This window comes from Mustela putorius, unplaced genomic scaffold (genome assembly GCF_011764305.1).
Source record: "Mustela putorius furo isolate JIRA1106 unplaced genomic scaffold, ASM1176430v1.1 tig00004039_pilon_pilon_pilon, whole genome shotgun sequence".
NCBI lineage: Eukaryota > Metazoa > Chordata > Mammalia > Carnivora > Mustelidae > Mustela > Mustela putorius.
Window position 1 is genome coordinate 4,074,602 of NW_025422174.1, and position 15,245 is coordinate 4,089,846.

General features: G+C 45.4%; 1 protein-coding gene across 2 annotated transcripts in view; it reads right to left on the bottom strand.

Annotated features, from left to right (window-relative positions):
* Nucleotides 1-2,552: 2,552 nt before the first annotated feature.
* Nucleotides 2,553-15,245, bottom strand: part of LCMT1 (leucine carboxyl methyltransferase 1) — a 50,735-nt gene continuing 38,042 nt past the window's right edge. Inside the window, exons 7-11 of one of the 2 annotated variants that reach the window (XM_045072496.1) lie at nt 14,354-14,474; nt 10,193-10,294; nt 8,977-9,068; nt 4,606-4,703; nt 2,553-2,772 (exon numbers count right to left, since the gene is read on the bottom strand). In XM_045072496.1, coding sequence (XP_044928431.1) covers nt 2,750-2,772; nt 4,606-4,703; nt 8,977-9,068; nt 10,193-10,294; nt 14,354-14,474 — 436 coding nt within the window. In that variant the 3' untranslated portion in view covers nt 2,553-2,749. The remainder of the gene's footprint in view (nt 2,773-4,605; nt 4,704-8,976; nt 9,069-10,192; nt 10,295-14,353; nt 14,475-15,245) is intronic. The other variant, XR_006604476.1, reaches the window with a different exon arrangement.

Below are 15,245 nucleotides of genomic sequence, written 5' to 3' on the forward strand. Positions count from 1 at the left end.
TTGCCATATAAACTCAAAATTCCACTCTGGGGATATATACTAAAGAGAATTGAAAGCAGGAACTCAAACAGGTGTTTGTACGCCAATGTTCACAGCAGCATTATTCACGGTACTCAGAATCAGAAACACCCAAATGTCCTTTGACAGATGAATGGGTAACTAAAACGTCGAAGGAGGGAGGTGGAGGGAGGAAGAAGCCTATGGTGACCCATGAACACCAGATCCTGGGCTTCCAGGAAGAGGAAGCACTGGGCACAAAGAGGAGGAAAAAGGACGGACGGGTCAATGGAAGGGTGTCTAGGAGGTCAAGGGAGGGGCCACGAGATCACCCCTCAAGGAGAGAGCTGGTCACCCATGTCACAAGTTGCCAAGAAGTTGAGACAGTCAAGCACTGAGAAGCGGTCACTGAGTATGGTGGTTTTGATGTCACTGATGTCCTTTCTGAGTTAAGCTGTGTGTGTAGAAATGACAAGAGGTTTTAGAAGAGGCGGTGAGTGGCAAGAACTGCTGCGGAAAGTGAGGTTCAAGTTCCAGCCCGAAAAGCCGACACGTTTCTGAAAGCTGTCTCAGTCGGAGATCTGGAGAAGGGTGGCAGGGACAGGACATGAAGGCCGACTCCCCAAGAAAGGGGGACCCTCTGCCCCTGGCAGCCCTCTGCGCTCCTGTGAGAAACCGCGAGATGCTGGAGCCACCTCTCCCCCATGTCGTGCTTCTCAACTTCAGCATTTCCAAAATATCTCCTCTGCGATATCTGCAACATCCCTGGACTGCATCTGCTAGTATTTCCCAGTAACTGTCTTTTTTTTTTTTTTTAAGATTTTATTTATTTATTTGAGAGAGAGACAGTGAGAGAGAACATGAGCGAGGAGGTCAGAGGGAGAAGCAGACTCCCCATGGAGCTGGGAGCCCGATGCGGGACTTGATCCCGGAACTCCAGGATCATGACCTGAGCTGAAGTCAGTCGTCCAACCAACTGAGCCACCCAGGCGCCCCCCAGTAACTGTCTTTAAATGGAATCCCCATAAGATGAAATTGGCAGGTACTTTAAGGGGAATCACATAACACAACTGTCAACAGGAATGGTGCATCATTTGCCTTGAACAAAAGGTAATCCACAAAAAGAAATACTAGGGAAAAAAGAAATATAATGGAAGCAAAGCAAGGTTTTCAATTCTAGCCAGATTCTGCTGCTGCCTCAGTAAGCGAAGTTCGAACACTCCAACCTTAACCTCTGATGAAAACCAAAACCAAAACATCAGGAACAATCTAACATGGTATATATCTATATACATAAAAATGAAATAAGTATTAAAAAGCAATACTCACCCTTCCTACTAGTTATGTGCTAAAATATTTTCTATTCTATATTTTTCTAAAATAGTGGATTTGATCCACTAAATGGATTCACCGTCCACTACTGGCTTGATCCCACGGTTTCAAAACCACTGGATTAGTGAATGTTACAGAAGTGTTAAAGGCCTACCAGTACCAGCCTGAGAGCTTCTCCTTGAACTTCTTAATACTCGAAAGATCTCTGAAAAGGAAGTAACTTTTTCACAGGGCAATTCATTGTTATTTCACACAGTATCAGTCAACCCCACCAACGGGCATGATGTCCCACTCTTTAGAATACTGACCGAGGATTCCGCTTGATGGGAGAAGGGGCTGTCCTCTCTTTGGGAGGGGAGAGGGCCAGGGCTGTCCTCACTGCCATCCCACCCAGGCAGGGACCAGCCCTACCCAATAACCAGAAGGGTCATCGTGGTAGACGGGCCTTACGTTTCAGAATTGCAGGATAAGCGTCCTGGACCCCATGCATCTGTCCAACTCCATTAGTATCCTGTGACTCCTGTAACAGATCAGCACAAACCTTTTGGCTTAAAACACTAACATTCTCTTATGGTTCAAGAGGCCAGAAACTTGGAATCCATTTCAGTGGTCTCAAGTTGTTGGTAATGCTGGTTCCCTCTGGAGGCCCCAAGAGTCTGTTCTCTAGCTCTTCCCAGCATCCGGTGGCCACCTGCATGGCTGGTTTGGCCCCTTTGCCATTTCCAACATGCACTGTTCCTCTCTAAGTCCGTCAGCACACCTCCTTGTCCTCCTCCCCCCGCCTCTCCTTGTAAGGACCCTGCGATTGCACTGGGCCTACCGGATACCCTGGGATAATCGCCCCATCTCAAGGTCCTTAGCTTAATCACACCTGCAGACCTCCTTCGCCGTATGAGGTAACACATTCAAAGGTTTGAGGGACAGGAGCAGACATTTTAGGGGTCATCATTCAGCCGGCTGCAATAAACTAAGAAGGACCTCGTCCCGACCAGGGCAGGTCCCGGCCAGGGCAGAGACAGGAGCGGAGAAGAGCTCTGGCCTTGGGTGGAGGCCTGGGTCAAGGTAAACGCTCATGTGGACACCAGGGCTTGAGCTCAGACTGACTCATAGGGAGCAAGCCAAGGCTGGAGGAAGATTTGGGATCTTTGGTATCAGCTGATGTGGAGGTAAACCAGAGCCCACCCAGGGCAGTGGGGAGCGGCGGAGGACCAACGCGCGGGCGATTGGCAACAAATGAGATTTATTTCAACCATAAGTCAACGGGCACAGAAAGGGGTGTGGCAGCCCGAGGAGCTGAGGCTTCTCAGGGTGTGGGATGAGGCTGACGGGCCAGGTCTGGCCACCACCCGGGAAATGCAGCCCAGCGACTCTGGGAAGGTCAGTGACTTCAGCTGCCAGCTCAGCATGGGCCTCCAACAGATCAGTAAGTGATTTCCTTCAAACCTGAGGGAAGGAAGCACACAGATGCTGTTAAGAGATGCACACCAGAGAGCAGCACAGGCAGACAGAAGTGGGAGAATGAGGCCCTGCTGGATACCTCCTCGCCGCAGCTCTGCGCTCCCGAGTGTAAGAGGAGATCATCCACAAGGAAGCAAGCAGTTGGACGAGGCTGTGTTTACAGGGATTTTGAAGGGATTCAGAAAGCACTGCCACCGTTTATGGGCTCTGCGGTTAGGACTGGAAGTCTACCCACTTCGCAACGGACCCTGAGCAAATGCGGAGACAGGACGATCTGCACCTCGCACATACAGCTGCCACAAAGCAGCCCCCGACACAAAAATGGGTGTTGTTGGGTGTTGTTAATTTATAAAAACAAGAATCAGCTTAATAGAATTATAAACAGACTACATTTCCAGAAGTGTGGCAAAGTTGAGTCGATTCAGGCATAGTGTCATGACAGAAGCTTTATAAGCCAAGAAAATTATTCTCATGAGATTTTCTCACTGCGAGGGAAAAAGGCTGTTATGATACCAAGTGGAAAAGATCAGGACTCCAAATACATAAGCACAGAAATTCAATTCTGCTAAAAACAAAACATTGCTAGAAAAAGAGTGGAAGGAAAAAGTTACCAGAGGTCATCTCTGAGTGACATGCAGCTGATTTCTTTTTTCTTCACTGGTCTTTTTAGATGTTTCCAAAGTCTCTATTAAGAATGACAGTTTGGGGCGCCTGGGTGGCTCAGCCATTAAGCATCTGCCTTCAGCTCAGGTCATGATCCCAGATGCCTGGGATCGAGCCCTGCATGGGGCTCCCTCCTTGGCAGGAAGCCTGCTTCTCCCTCTCCCACCCCCCCGCTTGTGTTCCCTCTCTCGCTGTGTCTCTCTGTGTCAAATAAAATCTTAAAAAAAGAAAAAAAAAATGACGTTTTAAAAACTGGAGGGGGGGGCAGACAACAGTATAAAACCCCACTAAAAAATTCTTTCAAATAAAAAGACAAATTTAAAAGGATTTTGTGGGCTGAACTGCTGGGTAAATCTATAAACTACTGGAACACTAAGCCCCAGGGGGATAATTAACAGCCTCGTGTCAGCATGGAATGTTTGCAAGGAGCCGCCCCTGCTGTGTCATGTTCTGTATTTTGTCTGGACTCCCTGCCTAAGGCTGTATGTCTTTGGGCTAGTCTGCAGGGCAGTGCCCACGGGACACCTGAAGGGGGGCCACTCCAGTTGAGGCTACACTGGGATCTAAAATGGTCTCCACGGGGCCGGGGAAATGCTCAAGAGAGGATCCTGGAGGAAGCAAGACCCACGTAGGGCAGTTGGAAAGGAGCAACGAGGTCAAGACTGAAGAAACGAGTAACACTGAACAAGGATCCAGGCTCACGCCACAGCCTCCCTCTGCCAGGCGAGGGGACGTCACCTTCATCACAGAAGGTAAGGGGAGAAACTCGACCCGCAGTTCCATGGGTTTGCTGGAGACATGCAGGACAATTTGCGTGCCTGACCTCTAGTAAACCTGGTTATAAGGTGATTCAAAAGACAAACACTGGTTACTTTTATTAAGATGATTGCTCTAAACTCTGACGGTGTTTTCCCTTCCAACAGAGGAAATGGCAGAGGATACCTCTAAAGGGCTATGGGTTTGTCTATGGAATTGTCTGAACAATTCACCTGCTTTCTGTGCTATAAAAATAGAGGATATGACAGCTCATTTTCCACCTACTGCTCATGGACACACGTGTCTGATACGCCAGTTCTTTCCAGGTATGTCTCACGGCGCTTTGGAGTCAAAAGGTCCCCATTTCTAGGGCAAATCAACAGAAGTAAAATCATGTACCGAGTTCATGTCCTCCTTTGGTTGCCCAACAAAGGCAGTAATGCTGCATGAGCTGTTCGAGAAGCTCCATTTCATCCAGGAATTCAAGTGACTCTATTCTGTGGGGAGAACAAAAGTAGGGCAACATCAAGTTCTACAATTATAAATGAAGATGACGAGCCGAAGTTCATGGATATGGAAAGGTGCTCATCTTATACTAAGAGGAAAGAAGCATGGTGTAATACAGTACCTATGATGTGATCTTTATTTAAAAAAAATACCATAAACTGGGGCATCTGGGTGGCTCAGTGGGTTAAGCCGCTGCCTTCGGCTCAGGTCATGATCTCAGGGTCCTGGGATCGAGTCCCGCATCGGGCTTTCTGCTTAGCAGGGAGCCTGCTTCCCTCTATCTCTCTCTGCCTGCCTCTCTGTCTACTTGTGATCTCTCTCTGTCAAATAAATAAATAAAATCTTAAAAAAAAATACCATAAATAAAGTCAAAAGATAAATGACAAACTAGAAAAAAAAAACTGCAACACAAATGACAAAGGGTAGATTTCCTTTCTCTGTAAAGAGTTGTTAAACTTCATGAGAAAAACTTTTTAAAAACTCAGGCTTAAAAGACAGGTAAAAGACATATTCACCAGAAAAGAAAAACAAGACGCTCTCAATCTCATTAAAATATGAGATACTTTTTCAACTATCAGATTGATGAAGATCAAAAGAAGGCTGATACGCACTTTAGCAAGGACATGGGGGAAAGATACTCGCTGTTCTGTGTTTACCAGTCAGATTACAAAACGGTACAACCTCTCTGTCCAGCAACTTGATCTCCTCTATCAATGCTGAAAATGCACACCCTCTTACCAAGCAATTCTGCCTTTTTAATTTTTTTATAGATTTTTAAAAATTTATTTATCAGATAGAGATTACAAGTAGGCAGAGAGGCAGGCAAAGAGGGGGGGGGGGAAGCAGGCTCCCTGCTGAGCAGAGAGCCCAATGCAGGGCTCGATCCCAGGACCCCAGGATCGTGATCCGAGCCAAAGGCAGAGGCTTTAACCCACTAAGCCACCCAGGCGCCCCCCCCAGCAATTCTGCCTTTTAAAAAAATATTTTGCTTATTTATTTGACAGAGAGGGACACAGAAAGAGAAGGAACACAAGCAAAGGGAGTAGGAGAGGGAGAAGCAAGCTTCCTACTGAGCAGGGAGCCTGATTAGGGTCTCAATCTCAGGACCCTGGGATCATGACCTGACCTTCAGGAAGACACTTAACAACTGAACCACCCAGGTGCCCCACTCAGCAATTCTGCCTTTAAGATTTTGCCCTGTGAGGGGTGCCTGGGTGGCTCTGTTGGTTAAGTGTCTGCCTGCAGCTCAGGTCATGATCTTGGGGTCCTGAGATCAAGCCCCGCATGGGCTCTGGCTCCCTGTTCAGCAGGGAGTCTGCTTCTTCCTCTTCTTTTGCCCCTCCCCTGCTCATGGTCTCTCTCTTGCTCTTTCTCACGCTCAAATAAATAAATAAAATCTAAAAAACTTTTTTTTTACCCTATGAGTACAAAGATGTATATTCCAGAATATTCACTGCAGCATCATAGCATAAAACCTTAAGCAAGAAGAGCTGGGTTAAATAAATTAAAGCACATTCACACAATAGGATATGTAGCTATCCAAAAGAATGGGAAAGTCTATATGTATCGACACAGAACAGCCTCTACCGCTCATCATGGAGTTCAAAATGGAAGCTGTGTAGTCAATAATGTGCAGGGCACACTATTATCTACAAAAGGGACAGTGGGGGATACACATGCGTGTATACACATAAGTCTCCTCTGTAAGAATACACATGCGTGTATACACATAAGTCTCCTCTGTAAGAATACACATGCGTGTATACACATAAGTCTCCTCTGTAAGAATACACATGCGTGTATACACATAACTCTCCTCTGTAAGAATACAGTTGAAACTGGTAATGGTGCTTGTCTCTTGAGAGGATGTAGTAGTCCGGGAGGGAGGGAAACAGGATTGGAGGGCTGGTTTTTCTTTTTACTCTACCTTACTTTATTCTGTACATTTTCTTTTATAATGTGCTGGTATGAATTTTTTTCAAAAAAGCATTTAAAAATGTAAGCTTTAAAACATACGCACACACAAATATGCAAAACATGTAAAATAGATTAATACATTTGTTTCTGTTAAAATATGGGCACACTGTGGGCAATTCCAGGCATTTCCAAAAAGTATTAAGAAAATTTAAAATGATCCATATGCTCACCATTCACAACAGTGACTGCCAACACGCAGGTACTGCCATTAGTCCCGGCTGGCGGTGGGGAGAAGTGCTTACGTATGTGCATTTGCTACATGTGTTTCTGTGTGTTGTGTTTTTGTTCCTGTCCTGGTGGGCAGGCCTAAGGATCACATCTGAACTGAGAGTGACTAAGCATACCGTACTTGGCTTGCTTCCTACCTCCTCTTACCAGAAGTCACACAAGGCAGATTTGCCTAACACCAAGTTCTACAAAACACCAACACCATAATGAAGGCTCCAGGATGCTTAGCACCAAGTTCAGTTCTTAGGATACTAGATTGTGAAGCCGTTCCCTCGACCGTGAACTCCAAGGCAGGCATATCTTTTGGTCTGTTTTGATCTCTGTTGTGATCTCTGTTGTATGCCTTGTGCTTAGGAAAGTACATGGTGCATAGCTGGCGCTCTGTATTTGTTAAAGAAACAGGCTTGCCTTAGATTTTTTTATACATAGTATCCAGCAGAAGCCCTTGGCAAATGTAGACACAAACTACCAGGTATTCAGACCTGGGAGGGCTCTGTGGCCTTGGGCAGACGGACCAAAGCCCATCCCACCTCTGGCAGGGATACACAGTGCTAGCTATACAAGGCCATGGAAACACGAGACAAATGATGGCCTAGAAAAAATGGGTTCCTGTGATGGCTACTGACAGTTAGAGACTCCTCCCGGGGCATCCAGACGAGCTGCCAGAGCATTTCCATTTTAGATGCCTGACCAGGGCTATTCAAAGTAGTCACCTTGAAAGTCAACTTGGGAGCAAGGAAAAATCTGAAAGATTTCAGAAAACAGAGACCTGATCACATGGAGACATCTCTTTCACAAACCTTCAAGGTCTTGATATAAGTATTTGGAAAAAGTAGTGGTTCTTCTAAAAATTAATAACAACTTCTGTGGAGAAGCAAGGTTTAAAATTCTAATTATCCTGTAAGAGACCTACACCTGTAGGTTCCCACAGGCAAGAGGAAACACAAACCAGGGAGCATAAAGTAACAATAAAATAAGAACTTAATTAAAGCTCGCACTAACAGTGCCCAGAGATAAATACAGTGCTGTTTGCAACAGGGAAATTAACGCACAACAAAAATAAACAATAAGGCACAACTAAACGCCCAGCTCTAGATGCAAATTTTTAACTACTATAAAATTATCACTAATTACTTCACCCACATATCAATATAAATACTAAGCATCATTGAACAGGACCTGGAAACCTTCTATATGTGGGTATATACTGGTATGTGAAGAGAAATAAAATCAATTGTTAAGTTTCTAAAAGAGGAGGGTGATTTATAGACCAATGCATGTATTATGAATCTACTGATTCAAAACCCAGGAACCTATATATCAATAAATATTCACCTCTTTTTACACACAGAAAAACACACCCCAACTTATTAACAACAGCAATTTCTGCATGTCAAACGCAGCTTAAAATGTGTTTTCAAACAATTTATTTTATAATTAAATTAAAATTTTGAACAGTTTATTTTATAATGAGGGGAGAAGTCTGCTTAAGAATCTGTGAGCAAGGGGCACCTGGATGGCTCAGTGGGGTAAGCCTCTGCCTTTGGCTCAGGTCATGATCTCGGGGTTCTGGGATTGAGCCCCGCATGGGGCTCTCTGCTTAGTGGGGAGCTTGCTTCCCCTTCCCCCTGCCTGCCTAACTGCCTACTTATGATCTCCCTCTCTCTCTGTCAAATAAATAAATAAATCTTAAAAAAAAAAAAAAATCTGCGAGCAGACCCTTTGGAAGCCCTTGGACAACATCATTCTGCTCCTCCTCCAAAACACAGGGATTGTGCAAAATTTCCACTTCCAGAGGGTGCTCTGGGAATGTTACAGGTGCGATTGCTTATTCTGACTAAAATAATCTGTGTTGTCATGGACCCTATCTCAGCAAGTGGCTAATAAGTTACTCTCAAGGTGCTATCAATGTTTAGTCTGTAATAGCAGATTAACTTCTTTCAAAGTAAGTCTAGTTAGAGTTTGAGGATTTGTTGTTGCTGTTTTTTTACATTAAAGAGAGTTATGCCTTTAATTCATAACTGTCCGCCGTGAGGCTAACTACTGCTGATCCCGCACCTGCTCACTTCAGCTTGAGGCAATCTGCTGTACAGTTCCATCATGTCGACTGCTGACGCCGTTTCCCACCCATTCGACAGGAGCCGTTCTTTCTAGAATGTGTGGTGGAGAGAAACGGAGAAGGTACAAGGCACTGGCGTACACATCCAAGACACTCTTCAAGCACATGAAAATTTCTCTTAGATGACTCCTCTTTTGAAAGCCTATCTTGGCCCCTACCTTCCTTCTCTTTACTTTGCAATTTTCTACACCAAACATGCACTGTTACAATGGGAGAGAGGTCCCCTAGGTATATTTAAAGAGAAGTACAGAAACTTCTCCAGGAGCAATAGTTTTGAAAGCATTCGAGTGGTAATGTGACGAAGACCTGTAAAATCTAACCTATTTTATGGAGGCAGGAAAAAAAAAGATATTTAGAAAAATCTACTAGATTCCGGCGGGGTGCCTGGGTGGCGAGTCAGTTAAGTGTCTGACCCTTGGTTTCAGCTCAGACCATGATCTCAAGGGTTCTGGGACGGAGCCCCGACTCAGGTTCCATGCTCAGTGTGGAGTCTGCTTGAGCTTCTCTCTCCCCCCACCCACCCTTCCTGCTCGTGCTGTCTCTGTCTCTCTCTCAAATAAATCTTTAACAAAAAGGTTTATTAGATTCTGAGAAACTTAAGGGAAATGTCAAGTACAAAGGTTGGACCATGTTTGGATACTGTTTCAAACACACCAGCTATATAATTTTTTTTTTTTTTTAACAATTTAGGAGATCTGAACACACACTGGGCAGGGTGCTATGAAGGAGATCTGGTTGATCTGTGATCCCATGGGTAAGAAAGTCCTTACTGGCACGAAATTCATACTGAAATGTTTATGGGTAGAATGATATTTTACCTGGGATTTGCCTTAAAATATTCCCATGACAACACCAACACAAACTGGGGATAAATAAAACAATTTGGACAAAATGTGAATTACTGAAGCGGGCTGATGGGAAAAAGGGTGTTCCTTTTATCATTCCCTGTACTTTCATACTGTTAGAAAATCTGTATGATGAAAGTTTTAAATGCTGGGGTATAGAAAATGTCCACATGTATTTTCCACACTGAGGACTTGGCCTTCCCTAGCATGATGAACTAGTGGCCCCCGTGTAGCCCCAGCTTCTCAGATGTGCGAAGGGAAGATGCCCTTCCCTGGGTGGCTCAGGGCAACAGAGTCCCCACTCTCTGACCTGTGACTCTAACGACTTGCAGGTCTGCACTCCTGCCAGGTCACATTGTCGCCTCCGTAGGTTCTCGATCATGATCTGTCCAAACCGGTCATCCATGTTCACCTGGGAAGGGAAAGAGGAGGGTGGACACAGCCAGAAGGGTTTCTCTGCTTCCTGAATATGCAAACTAAGACATCAGCACCCTATTTCTAACCAGTCAAGGCCGACATCTGTTGATACCCAGGGCAGGTCACAGAACTGGGTGCAGGCACAGCATGCAGAGGTGACAAGGGCGTACACTGTGACAGCCTCTTGAAGGGCAACTGGATGGGCGGCGCTCAGCCTGGGAGGTGGCCACGCCACTGCCAGCACACTGTTCTGTGGGTTTACTCATGCGTGCCCGCAAGGGTGCGAGAATGTTTATGGCAGCATTACGTGTAACAGGAAGGACCTGGGAAGGATTTAAATGCCCTTCACCTGGGGTCAAAGAAATTCCAGCATGGTCATTTCATGGAATATTGCATGGCCATGAAAACAGAAAAAAAAGAGGTAGTACATGTAGATATAGACACAGACGCAGATATGGAATGATTTCATAGGTAACAAACTCTTGAAAGGTAAGGTACAGAGGAATGCGTAGAATATGCTCCTATCCACCTTTAAGGAAAAAAAAAAACCTTTGTCTACATTTATATATGCACAAAATAATTCTGGAATCTGGCCATTTCGCTTCCCATGTTACAGGGCAAAAGTCCAGGGTAGGAGAGAGGCTTGCCTTTCCCTGTCCATCCTTTTGTAGTATTTGATTTTTAAAAAAAATTTTGCATGTAGTGTTACTTCTTAAGAACAATTTTAAACCAGTTTAAAAGACTATTAAAGTGTATATACACACAAATGCCACAAAACAGAATACAGTGTATATTATCATAAGGTATATGCTATTACCCTGTCACAAATAAAGTATCTAAACTTCATTGCTTTAATATATAGAATGATTCTCAGAGTTCCATGACAACGTTGCCAGACAAGAACCAGTATTACTCTCTTTTGCTGGATGTGTGAGGGTCATGGGGCACTAATGGTCACTGCCCACTATTTTTTCAGGATCGAAGTGTGTCTGTGAGCACACACTTCATCCTTTCACTCTCTGGGTTGGAATCGTGGCCTGACACTTTCTTTTTTTTTTTTTTTTTTTTTTTTTTTTTTTTAAATATTTTATTTATTTATTTGACAGAGAGAGATCACAAGTAGGCAGAGAGGCAGGCAGAGAGAGAGAGAGGGGAGGAAGCAGGCTCCCTGCTGAGCAGAGAGCCCGATGCGGGACTCGATCCCAGGACCCTGAGATCATGACCTGAGCCGAAGGCAGCGGCTTAACCCACTGAGCCACCCAGGCGCCCAATGGCCTGACACTTTCTAGCTGTGAGGCTGGGTGGCTGTGGGCAAACTGTCTAATTCTCTGTGCTTCGGCCAACTTACCCACAAAACCTGGGGGGCTATTGTGATAATCAAGTAAGTTAACACATGCAAAACTTGTGGGATGTGCCTGCTATCTAGTCAGCAAATTTTACAAAGTTGCTATCTTCTTGTATCAGTACTGACAGGCTCATCATTTATGCGGTTTTTGTCATTTTAAACTACTGATCAGAAAGTCATGGAAGGCATGGGAATATTTAATACACGTGAGTATGCCAATGAGTTTGTATTTGTTAGAAAATTAAGTTAAATGTTTATTATTCACAAAAAGAGGATGGGAGGTGGGAACCGCGTCAGTTTAGGGATGGCTTGGACAATGGAGTTGACAATGGCACCTCTCCAGGCCTGCCCAAAGTGACAGGATCTGTGGTCAAATTTTACATTCATACCCTGTTGAATAAGACAAAACACGAGTGAGGGGCACCTGGGCGGCTCAGTGGGTTAAAGCCTCTGCCTTCGGCTCAGGTCATAATCCCAGGGTCTTGGGTTTGAGCCCCGCATAGGGCCTCTGCTCAGCAGGGAGCCTGCTTCCTCCTCTCTCTCTCTGCCTGACTCTCTGCCTACTTGTGATCTCTGTCAAATAAATAAATAAAATCTTAAAAAAGAGAGAAAACATGAATGAAACAAGGTAGACAAACCCAGATGAACACTCACAATGTGTGTCAAGCAGAATTCATTTTCCCCAGGCATAGTATCCTGCAAGCAAAGACAGATTCCCAGGATCTACAGAAAAGACAAATGAGGCTGGCTACTGTTATACCCATTCATGAGGACTGCAGACTGAGTCTGAGGAGTGCCCCCAATTAAAAAGAGGTAAGGAAGAAAACTCAACCAAGAAACACCTCTGTAAGAACCTGGCCTATACAAGAACATGGCACAGGGTGGCAAAACAGTGAACCAGGTCTAGCCTTAGATCTGTCCGTAGGTATGTTGTAGTGGGCAAGGCCTTGACTGCTCTTGTCTGTAATAAAATTTAAAAATAAAATGAGACTAAAAAAAAAAAAAAAAGTAAAACCAGTAAAAGCAAAATAAAAGCAATAAAAATAGCTACCATGCGTGGGGGCGCCTGGGTGGTTCAGTGGGTTAAAGCCACTGCCTTCGCCTCAGGTCATGATCTCAGGGTCCTGGGATCGAGCCCCGCATTGGGCTCTCTGCTGAGCAGGAAGCATGCTTCCTCTTCTCTCTCTCTGCCTGCCTCTGTGCCTACTTGTGATCTGTCTGTCAAATAAATAAATAAAATCTTAAAAAAAAAAATAGCTACCGTGTATTCAGGGCTTGTCATTCGCCATTGCTACACATCATCTCATGAGTTCCCTTAATAATCCAGAGAAGTTTTTCCCTTTAAAAACAAGGCCCTGGGGGATGCCTGGGTGGCCAAGTCTGTTAAGCTGCTGCCTTCAGCTCAGGTCATCATCACAGGGTCCTAAGATTGAGTCCCACATCAGGCTCCTTGCTCAGCAGGGAGCCTGCTTCTCTCTGCCTCTGCCTGCAACCGTTATAAGGCCAATGCCTGCTTGTACTCTTGATCTCTCTCTCTCTCTGACAAATAAGTAAATAAATAAATAAAATCTTTAAAACTACAACAAGGACCTGAGGCTCCAAGAGATCCAGAACAGTTCAGGCCTGCCTTGCAGCCCAACAGTGCCATAAACGCTCCTGTACAAATTAACTCTCTCACTCCTCACTACAACCCTACAAAGTCAGGACTGTTATTATTCCCATTTTTCAGATAAGGAGACAGGCACAGAGAGATTATTCAACTTGTCCAGGTCACACAGCTAAGCAGTCTACCTCCAGAGCATGGACTCCCAACCACCATGCAATTCTGCTGAAGGTCACTGAGCCAGGCATAAGAGCGAGAGCCGGGATTCAGACCCAAGCTGAGTAATTTTAAACCTCGAAAGCATAACCCTTTCCGCTAAGGCAGAAGAGTGGTGCAAACTCAGTGATCTCAGAGATCAGGAAATTTTATTCTCAAATAAAACCAAGACTGGTCTCGGACCAAGGTCCTGAAAAAGAGTTCTCAACTCTAACTCACACACCCACACAGTAACAAGCAACTGGCACCGAGCGGGGGACCGTCCCATCAGATGGGACATGGACATTCGGGTTCACTGTAGTCCTCACCACTCCTGCCTGCCTTATACTGGCCAACTTGATCCATGTGCATCACTCCTGCCTCTGAAGGAATCGGAGTCGGCTACCCCTCCACCCATAGGACAGCCCAAATTCCCTTCACCAAGGTCTGAATCTACAGTAAATACAATGATAAAAGGAGAACTCAGAAAACTTCTATTAAGGCCAAGACAGAAGTTTCAGACTCTGGCCGTAAGTTCGCTGGAAATCAAGAAATCAGGGGGCACATGGGTGGCTCAGTGGGTTAAAGCCTCTGCTTTCGGCTCAGGTCATGATCCCAGGACCCAGGGATGGAGCCCCGCATCAGGCTCTCTGCTCAGCAGGGAGCCTGCTTTCCTTCCTCTCTCTCTGCCTGCCTCTCAGCCTACTTTTGATCTGTCTGTGAAATTAAAAAAAAAAAAAAAAAGAAATCAGGAATGCTGGGGATTGCCAGAATCAATGAAAAAGGAGGTATGTGAGTGGGCAGAGGCAGAAGGAAAAGAGGAAGCGGGAAAACATACTGAGGTTGCTCAGAGAGTGTTGAGCCACCACGGAAATAGAGGCAGAAAGCAAATGTCTCATGCTCCCACTTACCTGTTCATAGTTTATGAACATGGCGGGGTCAAAACTGTTGGCTGCCCACTTGAGAAGGTTGGCCGACTGCTCCGGAGTCATATAAACCAGCACACATTCGGCAATCAGGAGTGTTGGCAATCTTAAGAGAAGAAAAAAGGCACATCCACATGTATTCATCAAACCGACTCTCTAGGGATGACTGGGTGGCTGCGCTGGGTAAGCACCCGGCTCAGGTCATGAACTCCGGGTAGTGAGATCAAGCCCACATCGGGCTCCCCACTCAGTGGGGAGTCTGCTGGAAATTCTCCCCTCCCCCTGCACACATGCTCTCCCCGCCAAGAAAGAAAGAAAGAAAGAAAGATAGATAGATAGATGTCAAGTACACACTAAAAAAAATGGGACTCTCTAATGGCACCCATGTGGCAGTACTGGTGGGGCAGTAAAACTCTGTTTTTCACACCCCAGGAAAACAAGACACTGAACAAGCACATCAACAGTCAATGTACTAATAGATGTAGAACACCATCGTGACCCAAAGTTTCAGACTGTAAAAAGGTGAGCAATGAGCAAGGATTTGTCTCGCTTCTGAAACAGTGTTAAAGGCACGTGGTGTTGTGTAGACATAGCTACAAATTCTCCCCTTCCCCTACCCCCGATAGTCCAAAATGGTGGAGGAGTAGGAGACCTTGGTTTTGGCTGGTCCCAGGAACTCAGTTAGAGAGCTATCACATCATTCTGAACACCCACAAACTCAACCGGAGATCGAAGCATAGCTGCAACTCTACAAATAGGAAAGGGACCCCTTTCTGCAAGGTAGGAGGTGCCGAGAAGTGAATCCGAGGCAACATACCGGAAGATAAACCGTGGGGGTTGGGGGAGCCTCCATAAACCGGCACCACAAAGTGACAGA